The sequence below is a fragment of the Lissotriton vulgaris genome, chromosome 1_1 (genome assembly GCF_964263255.1).
Source record: "Lissotriton vulgaris chromosome 1_1, aLisVul1.2, whole genome shotgun sequence".
In the NCBI taxonomy this organism is placed as follows: Eukaryota; Metazoa; Chordata; class Amphibia; order Caudata; family Salamandridae; genus Lissotriton; species Lissotriton vulgaris.
In genome coordinates, this window is record NC_141685.1 from 2,111,105,975 (window position 1) to 2,111,119,140 (window position 13,166).

General features: G+C 44.5%; 1 protein-coding gene across 1 annotated transcript in view; it reads right to left on the minus strand.

Moving 5' to 3' along the window:
- The window catches only part of PRMT8 (protein arginine methyltransferase 8), a 793,591-nt gene extending 781,349 nt beyond the window's left edge, over positions 1-12,242 (minus strand). Inside the window, exon 1 of the mRNA XM_086921504.1 lies at positions 12,040-12,242. Within this exon, the coding sequence (XP_086777630.1) occupies positions 12,040-12,108 (69 nt within the window). The 5' untranslated portion in view covers positions 12,109-12,242. The remainder of the gene's footprint in view (positions 1-12,039) is intronic.
- Between the last annotated feature and the right edge of the window lie 924 nt (positions 12,243-13,166).

Here is a 13,166-nt window from a genome sequence, read left to right on the forward strand (position 1 = left end):
CCGAAAGTGCATAAGGACAAAATAAACCCTCCTGGAAGGCCGATCATTTCAGCCAAAAACAGCATATTTGAAAATACTTCAATATATGTGGACTTCTTTTTACAAGAACATGTCCAGAAATTAGCCTCCTACATCAAGGATACAGGGGACTTCCTAACTAAAATGAAAAATGTCCAATGGCATGATGAGTACCTTCTAATCACCCTAGACGTAGCCTCACTGTATACGTCCATCAAGCACAAGGATGGACTACGAGCTTTGAAATACTACCTGGCAAGAAGAGGACCTTCATATGTAGAGCACAGCAAAATTACTATCAACATGGTTGAAATGTGTTCAACGAATAACATTTTTATGTTCCAAAATGTTCTTTACTAGCAATTGCGGGGGGTTGCCATGGGAGCCAGTTTCTCCCCCAGCTAAGCGTGTTTACACATGGGCTGGTGGGAGGAGCTGGTTCTCATGGCAAACTACTCTGAAACACTCACCAATCATGTTAAGTGTTGGTGGAGGTTCATTGATGACCTGTTCTTGGTTTGGCAGGGCACGGAGGGAGATACACTGAGTTCATTGATTCAATTAACAACAATGAGTTGAATCTAAACTTTGCCGCCAACATAAGCAAGATCAGTATAGTATTCTTAGACGTTGAGGTGTATGTTGATCAAGGAAATGTGGAAACTAAATTACATAGAAAATCAACGGCAGGAAATGCAATCTTACATGCCAGTAGTGCACATCCCAACTACCTAATACAAAGCATACCCTATGGTGAGCTACTGCGTATAAAACGGATATGCAGTAACAGTGAAGCGTTTAAGGTGGCACAACTTGAATGTGTTACCAGGTTTAAAGCCAGAGGCTACAGCAACAAATGTTTAGGGAAAGCCCTGACAAAGTGCAAACTTATTGACAAGGAAACTTTATTGAACAAAAAACCTAAACAAGCTACTCCTGATGAGAACTTAAGCAGTTTCGGTTTATTCTGGAATACAATCAACAGGATGTAGCAATGAGAAAGATTGTCAATAAAAACTGGTATCTCATAAGACAGGACCCTGTGATTGGTAAAACAGTTCCCAAGCGGCCCTCCATAACATACAGAAGAAGTGTATCCATGAAAGATATGTTAATGGGTAATGACCCATGTGGCCAGTTGGCCAAGGGATCTTGGCTAGCCCAAAGACAAGGATTTTACAAATGTAAAGTCTGCAAAGCCTGCCAACATGGGGTGTCTACTACCAACTATTCGAACCCTTCCATGGGCCAAACAAGGAAATTACTAAGACCTTAAATAGTAAAACAGACCTTCTGGTGTATGTGTTGGAGTGCCCGTGCAAACTAAGATACATCGGGAATACCATCCTACCAGGGCACAAACAGGTACTCCAACACATACGAGCCATCAAAAATCACGATCAGGTGTATCCAGTGACATGCCACTTTCAGGAACAGCATGATGGTAATCCAAGAGACCTCAAATATTTCCTCATTAATTCAAAAAACAAAAGAGGTGGTGATAGGTAAAAACCCCTCCGCCTATTAGATATGCATTTTATTTCAAATCTAGATAGCAAGCATCCTAATGGACTGAATAGCTCGGAGGAATTGCATGCCAGCCTATGAGGTCAATGGTGGTTGCCTCTATCATAAAAATATGGTCAGTCAAGTTCTTCAAGCAATTATAAATCATTTTAGGATGAATTATACATGATTCAGTCCTGCTTTCAAACATGACAAGCATAAGTCCGCTCAGAGTATTTATACTATAGACAATAGAAAGATTCTCCTTATAGTCTCTTAAAGTCACCATTTCTTTTAACTTGACACAACTTGCACCTTTTTTTGCACAGGCACAAATGAATTGTAACTTGAAGTCCGCTTTAATGTTAAGGTGGGTTTTAAGTCCAAATCTAAAAAAGCCACTTTTAGAAAGTTGGGATTTTTTGTCCCAGCAATTTGTGCCTTCTGCCAGTTTCATGGGTCAATTTGTTTAGCGCTGGAAGGTCACTCAAAAGTCCTTCAAACAGCACATTGCACTGTTTTGCATTACTTAGCACCCAGGGGGCATACCATGGTTGGAACATGGGCATTCCCATGTACCCACCCAAGGTTTCTGACGTAAAGCCCTATTTACTTAAAAAAGGAGAGAGGGTTTAGTGTGAGAAAATAGTGCCCATGTCAAATAGGTGCTATGGAGGAGAAATGTTTTAATTTCTTCTTTCATTTTTTCTCTTCTTCTCATGCAGTGCAGTGCAACATTTGTGGCTGCTGCGCTGTGTTCCATGAGAAACTAGTAAATCTGCCCTCGGTGTCCAGTTTTAAAACTGACGGTTTGTCCTGGAAAAACAAACCTTTTTTCCAGTTTAAATCTTTCTTTTGTTATACTTGTAACTCACTCCTATGGTAGGCCCTAATTTCCCATAAGACAAGGTGCATGATATTGAAAAAGTAGGAAAGTTATGTTACATGTCTTGGGAGTTAAAACCCAACAAAGTAATTTTTCACTGTGACAAGTCTAGCTCTCCCATAGGTTTTTATTTAATTTATTTTGACAGTTTTATAAAGCCTAAACAAGGAATCAAAGCGCTGTACATTGCGAAATCATACCCATTACATGAACTATATAAATAATGCTTTACTGACAACACCATAAGCACATTCACAGAGGGACCATAACCCACTACATAAATCCCATAAATAATCCTCAACTGACAGCAACAAAATCATATGGATTTTATGGATTTCACTTTCATTGTCAGGTCTCCTGGCATCTTGATTAAATGAGACTGACGATAACTGTATCTCAGTGAGAGAATCTCGGGTGTCTAACAGTACCATGGTCTTCCTGGTCCAGACCCTTATGTAAGGACTAAGGAATCTGTTTAGTATGTTCTTTTTTACTTCTTTTTTTTAAGGTGGGGCTAAATGGATTAGACTGAATCTCTATCAGGAGAGAGATCCAAATCCTTCTGGCAGATCTGGTGAAAGTGCGGGTGTAGGTTTTTTGGTTTTTTTATTCTTGAAGGTTCCAGCAGGAGGAAGTTGGTGGTCTTTAGGGAATGGCTGTCCCCTGAGATCAAGTTTTTTTGTGCGAGGTTCCTGGGTTCATCTTGGTGGAGGGCTTTGTGCATCATGCTGCTGCAGTGGACACTCATACTACGTGTTAGCTCCTCTGTAGGAACCTCATAAAAAAGTGCTGCATTGTTACCTACCTTTTGGTTGCTCTTTGGGGCAAGGAAAATCCCAACTCAAAAAGCCTCAAGAAAATCTGTTTAAAGTGTTGGAATAGAAACAGACAACAAAAGCACCGATAAGAGGATCACAGAACTGAACGGCAAAAATCTTTAGGAAGTCATTGCTCAGGGCTATGGTAAACTTGCCAGGATGTCCATTGGTGGAGCAGTAGTGTGTTGTAAATGAGATGATGACTCCACAAGCAGGTAAGTGAAGTAGAAGCTTTATTGCAGCACAGGTATAGGTAGGTCAGCCCCCCGTCCAACCACAGCTCCAACTGCCAACCAGGCGAAGGAGAACTCCAGACCCCAGAACCTAGGGAGAAATCTAGAGTGCTGGCCCAAGGAAGAAGCAAAGCACTGTACAACATATCTCCCCCCTTTGCAAGGAAAGAAAACACAGGAAAAAGGAAAGAACACTAATGCACATAGTCATTCAAGTACATGGGTGGGCGACGGGAGCGAGAGCTCCTCAAACCAGCATCAACCAAGGAAGAGGAGGAAGAAACAGGAGCACGAGATACAGAAGCAGGAACAAGAGAGACAGGAGCGGAATTAACCACAGAACCATTATGATAGGTACATAAGGATGTGGAGGCATCGCCACCACCCACCTCCCCCCGTCCAGTTGGCAAGGGGATAGGCACAGAAGGACCACCAGAGGACAGTAAATAACCATTACAACCATCACCCTGAGCAGGAAACAGGTCATCAGAAGAAGAATCTTTACGTTTCTGATAAAGTGCTACCCTCCGGTAATTTCAACTTTCACCATTGGCCAAGACAATGAAGTGAGGAAAAACCTTCTTGACTCTGTAGGGACCCCTAAACTTGCTGAGACCCTTAGCAAGTCTTCCCGGCTTAACCTTAACCAGGTCACCAACAGAGATGGGCATGGGGGTATTGTCATGAATTAAGGGGACATCGCCACCAGAACCCTTCAACCAAGCAGGGGTCAATTTGCTTACTGGTGTGCGACCACGCATAAGTTCAAAAGGAGACTTTTCACCACTCTTGTGAGGTGTGGAGCGGTAAGCCCAGACCAGTTCCTGGACACGCTCATCTGAGAAACAGCCAGTCTCAACAAACATCTGAATCACGCCCTTAACAAGGCGATTCACCCTTTCACAAAGGCCATTACCCTGTGGGTTGTAAAGACTAGTCTTCTGATGCCTGATGCCACACTCATTAACAAAAGAAGTCATTTTCGAGGACGTGAGTTGAGTCCCATTGTCTGAGATAAGGACAGAAGGATACCCCTCGTTGATAAAAATACCCTTCAAAAACTTAATGGTGGCATCAGTGGTAATCTCTTTTACAAATTGTACACACAGCCATTAAGCTCTACCGCACTGTAGTGGTTTCCTTGGCTGCAGCAACACACGAAGAGAAAATGGTTGGACACTCCACCAGTCCAAGTCGCCAAATGTTGTAAATGAGATGATGACTCCACAAGCAGGTAAGTGAAGTAGAAGCTTTATTGCAGCACAGGTATAGGTAGGTCAGCCCCCCGTCCAACCACAGCTCCAACTGCCAACCAGGCGAAGGAGAACTCCAGAACCCAGAACCTAGGGAGAAATCTAGAGTGCTGGCCCAAGGAAGAAGCAAAGCACTGTACAACATAGTGGCATTGGCAGGTGCTGGTTCTGCTGCCCCAGTTGGAGGTGCTGCTGCTGAGAAAAACATAAATGCATGCTATTGTCACCTGGATCCTAGCTTTGAATGGGAGTCAGGGAAGAGGTAAGAATGGGGGTGTGATGTGGTCAAAACTTCTCTTTCCTGTTATTAGTCTTGCCACTGCATTGAGGGTCACCCTGAGTGGTGTTGTTTGGGATTTTGGTAATCTTGTTATTGTTGCATTACCATAGTATATTCTGAATACAAGTAATAATTGCAATGTGGTCTTGAAGGCTAGTGGCAGGATGAGTTTATGAGGTTGAGCAGGAAGCAAGCACTGCATGTAGATGTGTTCTTACAAGTTAAGATACTTATCCAGGGTTATCCCAAGGGATTTTGTTGATTTGATAATTATCGGTTTGCAATTGAAGTTAATGCTGGTTTACACTATTAACTTTGATAGGCTAATTTCGGATTGGGGGTATTTAGGAAAATGATTTAAGGACTCATTTTAAGGGTAATTTAAAACCCAACCTAATGGTCAAGATGGGTTTCATATTACTATTATGGAAATCACACTTTTAAACAGTTGACATTTTTCTTCCTAAAACCAAAATGTTTCCCTGCCATGGTCCAGGTGCCACTTGAGCCTTGATGGCACCCCTCAGGTATGATATGTTTTGCTTCCAGAAAGTGAACTGGGAGTGAAGTCGAGGACTCCTCTCTTGACATGATGGCCTGAGGAGCTGTACCTAGCCCCTTCCTAAACTCCAAAGGGTGTCTACCTTGTCACTTGCAGATGAAGCTGTCATCTATGACAGCCTCTGGCACTAAACCCAGTGTTAGAGGAACTGACCAGAACTGGTTTAGGGCAGGGGCGGCTCTAGGCTCATGGTGTCCCTGGGCAGTGAGCGTAGGTAGGGCGGGGCGGAGCACGGAGGCCAGTGAAGAGGGGGGGGGGGGGTCCGGGTGTTTGGAAGTGGAACAGAGCCGGAGGCCGCCAAAACCCTGCCTGGGGCCACCACGGAAATATGTATCCATCCTCATAGGATTATTATATTAAGGATATATATTGGCATGGTGGCCCCTGGGGTTTGGTGGCCCTGTGCAGGTGCAGAGCTTGCACATGCCTAAGGCCACCCCTGTTTAGGGCGTGACACTGAGTACAAATGTTTACGCCACAAACCTCTCCTCAGAAAACTCTTAGACTTGTGAAGATTAAGAAGAAGGGTATCACTGCTGTCTGAAGAACTTGAAGAAAGACTGGACTTGCTTGCCTTGAACCCAGGAGCTTAGACATGATTCAGAGGGTCACTTCGCTTACCTCCTGTTTGAGCTACAGGGAAACAACAAGCTTCCAGAGGCTTCTGTCCCCCTGAACAGTTCACACTGGACATGCTCTGGGCTGTGCATGAGGCACAGGGTCAAGACTGATTTGCATATGGCCATGTCTGAACTGGGGTGGTGTGGTTAGCAAAATAACGATGGATTAAACCCAGACCTGTGACTGGGGGTGAATGTTTTGCCATTGTGCAACATTCCGTCCATCAATTGTTGTTTTTGCACTTGACTGTGCTGCTGGCCTCTGCAGGTGGAAGTCCTAACTCCCAAATGGTGCCTTTCAGGTCCGGGGCCATTGCCTAGTATTAGAGAGCATTCCTCATGTCCCCAAACTGCAAGAAGTCGAACTTTAAAAGTTGTTGCCAACTTTCTGCCTTCAGAACCAACTGAGAACAGGATCGCCTTCAAAGCCAATGATTTTGAATAGTCAGTCAGCCTCAGTTGCTGGTTTGCCCCGCTGAAGGAGGTCGGACTTCCAGAGAAGTTCAGATTTGAAGTATTCCTGGGAAAGAACCCCGGACAAATCCCTCTAAGACCTTTCCCACCTTCGTTAATGACTTCACGGGGACCCCACACTTTAGAAACCCACCCTTGTGGAGCCCTGCTTTGGATTCAGCTTACCCCATCGACTACTCATTGACAACCTATTATTCTCCACAAAAGGTTTTAAGTCCAAAGGTAAACTTTCCATCGTGACAAACCTGATTCCTGTATCCAAACTGCACTCCGTCACGGTTGGTCTTAACGTTTGACCTTGACCCAGTCTTGCGACCAGACAACTGTGATTGGAGGTTGGTGCTTTTAGGCACTTTTTAAAATTCAAACTTTAAAAATGTATATCTTCTGTTCTATTTCCTTGATTTTTGGTGTTTTGGTGCCTTTTTATATATTAACATTTACTTTATTTTTCTGAATTGGCTTACGATTTCTCTTGTTTTGTGGATTCACTATATTACTCTGTGAGTACTGCATAAATAATTTGCGCATTGCCTCTAAATTGAGCCTGAATGCTATGTGTCAAGCTACCCAAAGGTAAAGCATTGGTTTATTTAGTGACTTTAGTAATTCATTCTGACAGGTATTGTGATTATTATCTGAGATGGGTTCTCTCCCGCCCCCTCAACTAATACGCCAATTTCTTGCACATGGGCCCTGTGTTTTCGGTGTTAACCCATTTTTATTTTATGATTTGTCCCGAGGAGAATGCCATTATTCGCCATGCACTGTGATATGCCCTAAGGATTCCCTGTAATATTCGGGTATATATTGATATGTTGTGATTGAGATAACCTAAAGGTGTACATAGTGAGATTATCTGAGATAATTAACGTTTTTTTTAAGTATCTGGTTTGTGTGGTATGGAACTGATACCAGCTTTTAGTAGGATCCTAGTTTGAGCAGGGCCCACTTCAGGAGGAAAGACTAGACCCATTGTGGCCCAAGGGCTGGCCAGCCCTGGCATTAGCCATGGTTGAGTCACTGGTAGGTAGACTCTTCATGCCAGAGCCCAATGACCAGTATGGAGCTACAATAAACTCATATGCATGTGGTTGTTGTATTTCCTTGACATACATTTGCACACCAAACCTGGAAGTGCTAACCCACATATCAATGTATGCCATAAGTTATGCCAATGGGTGACTCTAAAATATGCAGTCAGTGGAATGTGGCTGGGTTGCATACACTGCATTTTCTTTCGTTGACTTTCTGATAAATTGATTGTATTATCACTGACGTAACTCATAAAATCATGAAAAACTGTTACTAAAGGTAAAGGATAATGAGTTCAAGCCAGTGCTTCATTCATAAGATAAGTGGTTGTGCACAAAATTGTTCTCAGAGGCTGCAGTCGATGTTGACGAATGCCGGGATTGCACAATACCAGGCTGCTAAACCTTGCTTCCACCTCATCTAGCTTTCTTCCACCACCACAGACAACCTGCCCTTATTATTTCATTCTTGCAGATTCTCTTTCATTGCTGCTTGTTTCCTCTGTCATTGTTTTTAGTCTTTCTCTTTATTCTCCTATCCTCCTTTTGTGTTTTTCTCTCTCTTGCTCTGGGTCAAAGTCTGTCAGTAAGTGCTAGTCGCCAGAAACGAATACCAGTAGACCCAATCTGCAACCACCTGATCAAATTAAGCATCCATTTAAGCTGTACAGCTACTCAAATTTTGCATTTACCAGGTAGTGTAAACGCTGAAGATGCCAACTTCTGTAGTCATTAAAAACCTGCTTGAAATGTATCGGAAAGTTGCTTGATATCAAACCAGCCTTGCTTCACTGACAAGATCCAAGTGCACAGACAGTTTGATTCATGTATCATTTATAGTATCTTTATCAAATGGGTATTAGATACATGACACAACCAGACAGAAATGTACAAAGTGATAATCCGGGCCAAGATAGGTTTTAGAGGAGAGTGAAGAGCTAGTATTTGAGCATATAGCTAAAGGTAGGGAGAGTAGGAGAAAGGCAAACATTGAGAAAAACAGTGACAAGCATACAAGAAAGTGCAGAAAATGACAAGAATGGAGAGAGGGCACACAATGCGAAGAGGCTGCAAGTCAGTATGAAGAGAAAGAAAAAAGAGTTTTGCTGGAGGAAGAACATGCAGAGAATTAAACGCCATAAACTAAATTTGGATAACTTAATGCACAACAATAATGCCATTATTGGTAAACCAATTATAGGTGGCTCACTTGTATAAGTATTTCTGCATTACGGAACATTAAGATACACAGATACAAACAGAGCAGAGATAAATAGGGGCACTGAACAAGGGGTAACGGTCATTGACGAAGAAGCAAGAGAACACAGTCCTCCAACTACTTCGAAGCGACAGTGGGAAATGGACCTGGGCATGTGGATTCAAGAGACAACGGAACAGGTACTGGACAATAAACTAGAAAGGTCTATAAAGGAAACTGAGAAAAGAAGAAAACTGGAGAACAAGAAACAGGCATGATATCTTGAAAGCATGGGTAAGGACAAAAGTACAAGGAGACACAGGTAGGCCTGGGGGGAAGTATGCAGAGTTCTGACCATAAAACTCTGACACATTACGCAGAGTTCCACAAGCGGAGGAGTGCATTACAGTGTGACGTTCACACTGATTTTTAGTGCCGGGTGTCTGTCCCACACTGTAAAATCAGTGCTAGTGGCACCAGGCACAGCGCAAGAGAGTCCTGCTTCTTTATGACGTTCAAGTAGATTTTCTACTTGAGTGGCAGCTTCCTCAACATGAATGGAAGGTATCTCAATGCGGGCGATAGCGACCAGCCGTGACTGCCCGCATTGACAAATCTCCCCAGGCGGTGGTCTGAAGTAAGATTTTCCTCGCTTGTGCTCAATGCTGGTTAGGGCGATTGAGGAAAAAATCCACTCCACAGAGTTTTTCATAACTCTGCATGCTACGCAAAGTGCAGAGTGGGAAAAACTCCACAAGCGGAATTTCACACCCAGGTTTAGACACCGGTCAAACAAAGACACTGCCACAACCCAGAAAATTCGTACTGTGAATCAAAAACACTAACATGCACATTACGGGAGAAGAACAGATAAATAAGGAGACAGAACTGTAGGACACGAACCACAGACAGAGGAGGGGGGCATAGCCAGTGATTTATAAGGTACAAAGATGGAAGCCTGGACAAATACCCAAACACCCTGCCCAGAAAACCACCATGGATCCCAACAGAGCATTTCATGGTAATAGGTAAAATCAGTCGCCAAAGTTGTGATTTACAAACACCACATAGAAATTTAGAATATTGGGAAATCTGATACTGGAATTCTATTTTGAAGTGCAGAATTACTGCAGCATTCTGAGTTTTTCACTCAGGATTTAGAATTTACTGCCGGAATTACACCTTGCAAACCTATTTCTACAGGTATTTCTCACATTTTCTCTGCATTTTTGCCATTCATTCCTGATGAAATATTGACGGAGAAAAGCCGGTGTGTTTTCATACAATACTTGTAATACCAGTATGAGCACAAAATTCCAGTTTCCATCTATCTAATAATGACAATAGCACTCATGCTGAGAGTCTGAGTCCTCTGCAGGCACTTCCTTCATTCTACTGATAGCACTTCTTCCGAAAACTAGTCAGACTTCAGTTTATGATGGAACCCTTCAACCCTTTTGGGAAGCCATCCTTAGACTTCCAGAAGAGCTGGGTGCCCTTTTAATTACATGTGTGTAGTCTGCGGTTAGAAAATAACAAAAGAAACAATGGAGGGTGTGGGGGGTGGACAGAGAACGACGTCAAATAATATTTGCATGCCTCTGTGCCATCAGCTGGCCCCTTGGGTCTGGATGGTCTTCAGATACCCCGCTGCACCCATGGCTCTGCTAATGTGCCTCTTCCGCTGCTTAATGGGAGCAGCAGGCGCACGCGCACCGCACGGCGGCACTTCACTGGTGCATCTCTGATGCTATTTATAGAAACCCCTTTCACTGGCGGAATGCGTCTCCTAAAAGGAAATAAATTCCAGACGTACAACTCTGTGAAGGCGGGAAGAGGGGACTCAGGATGACCGACCTGGGGGCACTTTACCCTCACAGCACGAAATGCACACAAGGAGGGCCCCAAACTGAAAGTGCATACCCGGCGCTTCACATAGAAAGATGCCAGCACACCATCAGCGCCGGCAATAAACCCTGTGCGGGATAATTGTCTAGCCCTCTAGGGAAAGATTGAGAAATGTTCGAGCAGTTGTGCAGCATAAAGAACGCGTGTGCATGGAAGCTCAAAGCGTTTCACCGCCAGGTTGAGAAAGGAACTCCAGGCGGCTGTGTCCTTGGGTAAAGTAGCTGCAAATGAACGGAAAGCATTGCATTTCCTCGAATATGTAAACGTGCAACGTGTGCATCGAAGTTGCGTTTCTGCTCTCATTTTAATCACAAATCATCGCGTTTATATCTAGAGGAAATAGTGATGGGTTAGTTCACGTGAAGCGTAATCTGTGTTCTTGCTGCATGTGCTATGCAGGGAGGAGCATTCCACTGCGGTGTCCCTGTGCTGCACACCTCTTCAACATCTGCGGTTTGTTTACCAACCGGTCCAGTTCAGGACCCTGGACAGCTCGCGCTGCTTCTCGCCTGCTCAGAAAAACCATCGCGCGCCACTGCAGCCGCTCTGTCTCTTCCCGCATTGTGTCAGGCACGCGAGCCTTCAGCTTTCGCTCTGCAGGGGTTGGACGTCCCACGGCAGCTGCTGTAGAATTTGAACCACCGCCTCGATTAATACATGCATCTAAAGACGGGCATCGCGATGCATCCGAGCCACAGCTCACCTGTGGAATGAGATCTCGGCGTCTATGAGCAGGTGCACTTTCAAGTTCACGTGAAAATATGGGATGCTAAAATCACTTCATGAATGCGGAATGCGGATGCGCTATCAGCATTTATCATACAGAATAAAACAAAGTGTCATTTTATGTCAGCTAAAATATACGCGATGAGGAGCTCAGAAATGGACCTTTGAAGCTAATGCGTGTGTTAAATCTGTGCAAATCACTTCCAAACTCTACCGTGAGCCCTCAATGGGTCTGAATAACAAAGAAGTACTGAAACACTGCATTGACTAGATGTAAACAAATATAATAGCAAGGTGCACAGAGCGAGGTGGTGGGATGTTTGGGGTTACCATTGAGGCAGGCAGGCGTACATGCAGGTAGATGGATGGTTGGATGGGTGGGTGGAGGGATGGGTGGATCACGTCTGTTCTGCGTGCACAGTTGAGCAGGAAGTGTCCGATCAACTCTCCCATCCCTTCCACCCGTGCTGCAGTGTGCTCCTGAACTGTGCTGTGTGTGAAAGATCCCCCCTTCCCATCCTACCTCAGCGCTGTCGGACTCCGCCATTTTCCTCCTCAGGAGCAGGCAGCGGGAGGAGTGCTTCATTCCCATAAGAGCTAGGCGGGGAGCGCTTCAAATTTCCGAAAACAAAACCGGCAATCTCCGTATGCAGTCTTGTGGGAATTCCTGTTCGAACTGCACTTGGTCTCATGAAACACCGCAGGGTAAGGTAACTGCTTGCAGACGTTAGAAAAAAACTGTTGGAACTCAGCGCACCAAGTGGAGCGCCACAAAAATGATCTTTGACGAAAGTATAAAAAAGAACGAAAATCAAATAAGCATTGAGCTGGCGCGTGCCCTCATCGGTTCACGATCCCAGACGAGAGGCGGAGGATCTCCGGAAAGCGAACAATATGCAATAAAAGCATTGCCCGGTGCTCCCTTATTATTTCTCACGGGGAAACTTGGATTCTAAGAATAGAGCTGGCTTATTGCAGAGCGGCGCCCCATCCTTCCCCCTCTTGGCCGCGCGTTAGATGTGGCGCAGCGCGAGCCGGCTCTGAACTCGCTCCGCAGCCCCTGCCTTTCAGAGGAGAGCAGACAACTTTTCTTCTGTCACAAGCCCCGCTTTCTTGTTCCTCTCTGCCAGAGCACCGCAGCCGCCGCGAGATCGATTTTCTGGGTCAGGCCGTCAACTCTTTTCAGCTTTACTTTAATTTTATGAAGGGCTTGAAGAAGTTTCCGTGAGGTGGAGTGAGAGAGGAACACAGAGAGCCGGGAGGAGAGAGGAAGAGTGAAAAAGATCCATATGCAGAGAGATGTCTCTCTCTCCCGCCCCTGTCTGTGTGTGGGAGAGGGAGAGCAAAAGAGAGACAGAGAAGGGAAAGAGACAGATGGACCGATTTTGCTAGATAATCTCAAAAGTGAGAGTGTTAGAGGACGAGAGTGACAGGAAAAAAAACAAGGAAAAGAGAGTTACAAAGAAAGGACAGAGAAGCAGAAAAAAGAGTGAAACGAAGGATACATCCAACGTGCTCTAGTCACTCTGGTATTTTCAGCTAAAAACACATGCATCTATTTACACCAACCAAGAAGATGGCACCTATGTTCCTCCCAACTCTCCTCTCCCTCTTTACAAGATAATTGAGATTTTCCTACCCTTGGTGTCA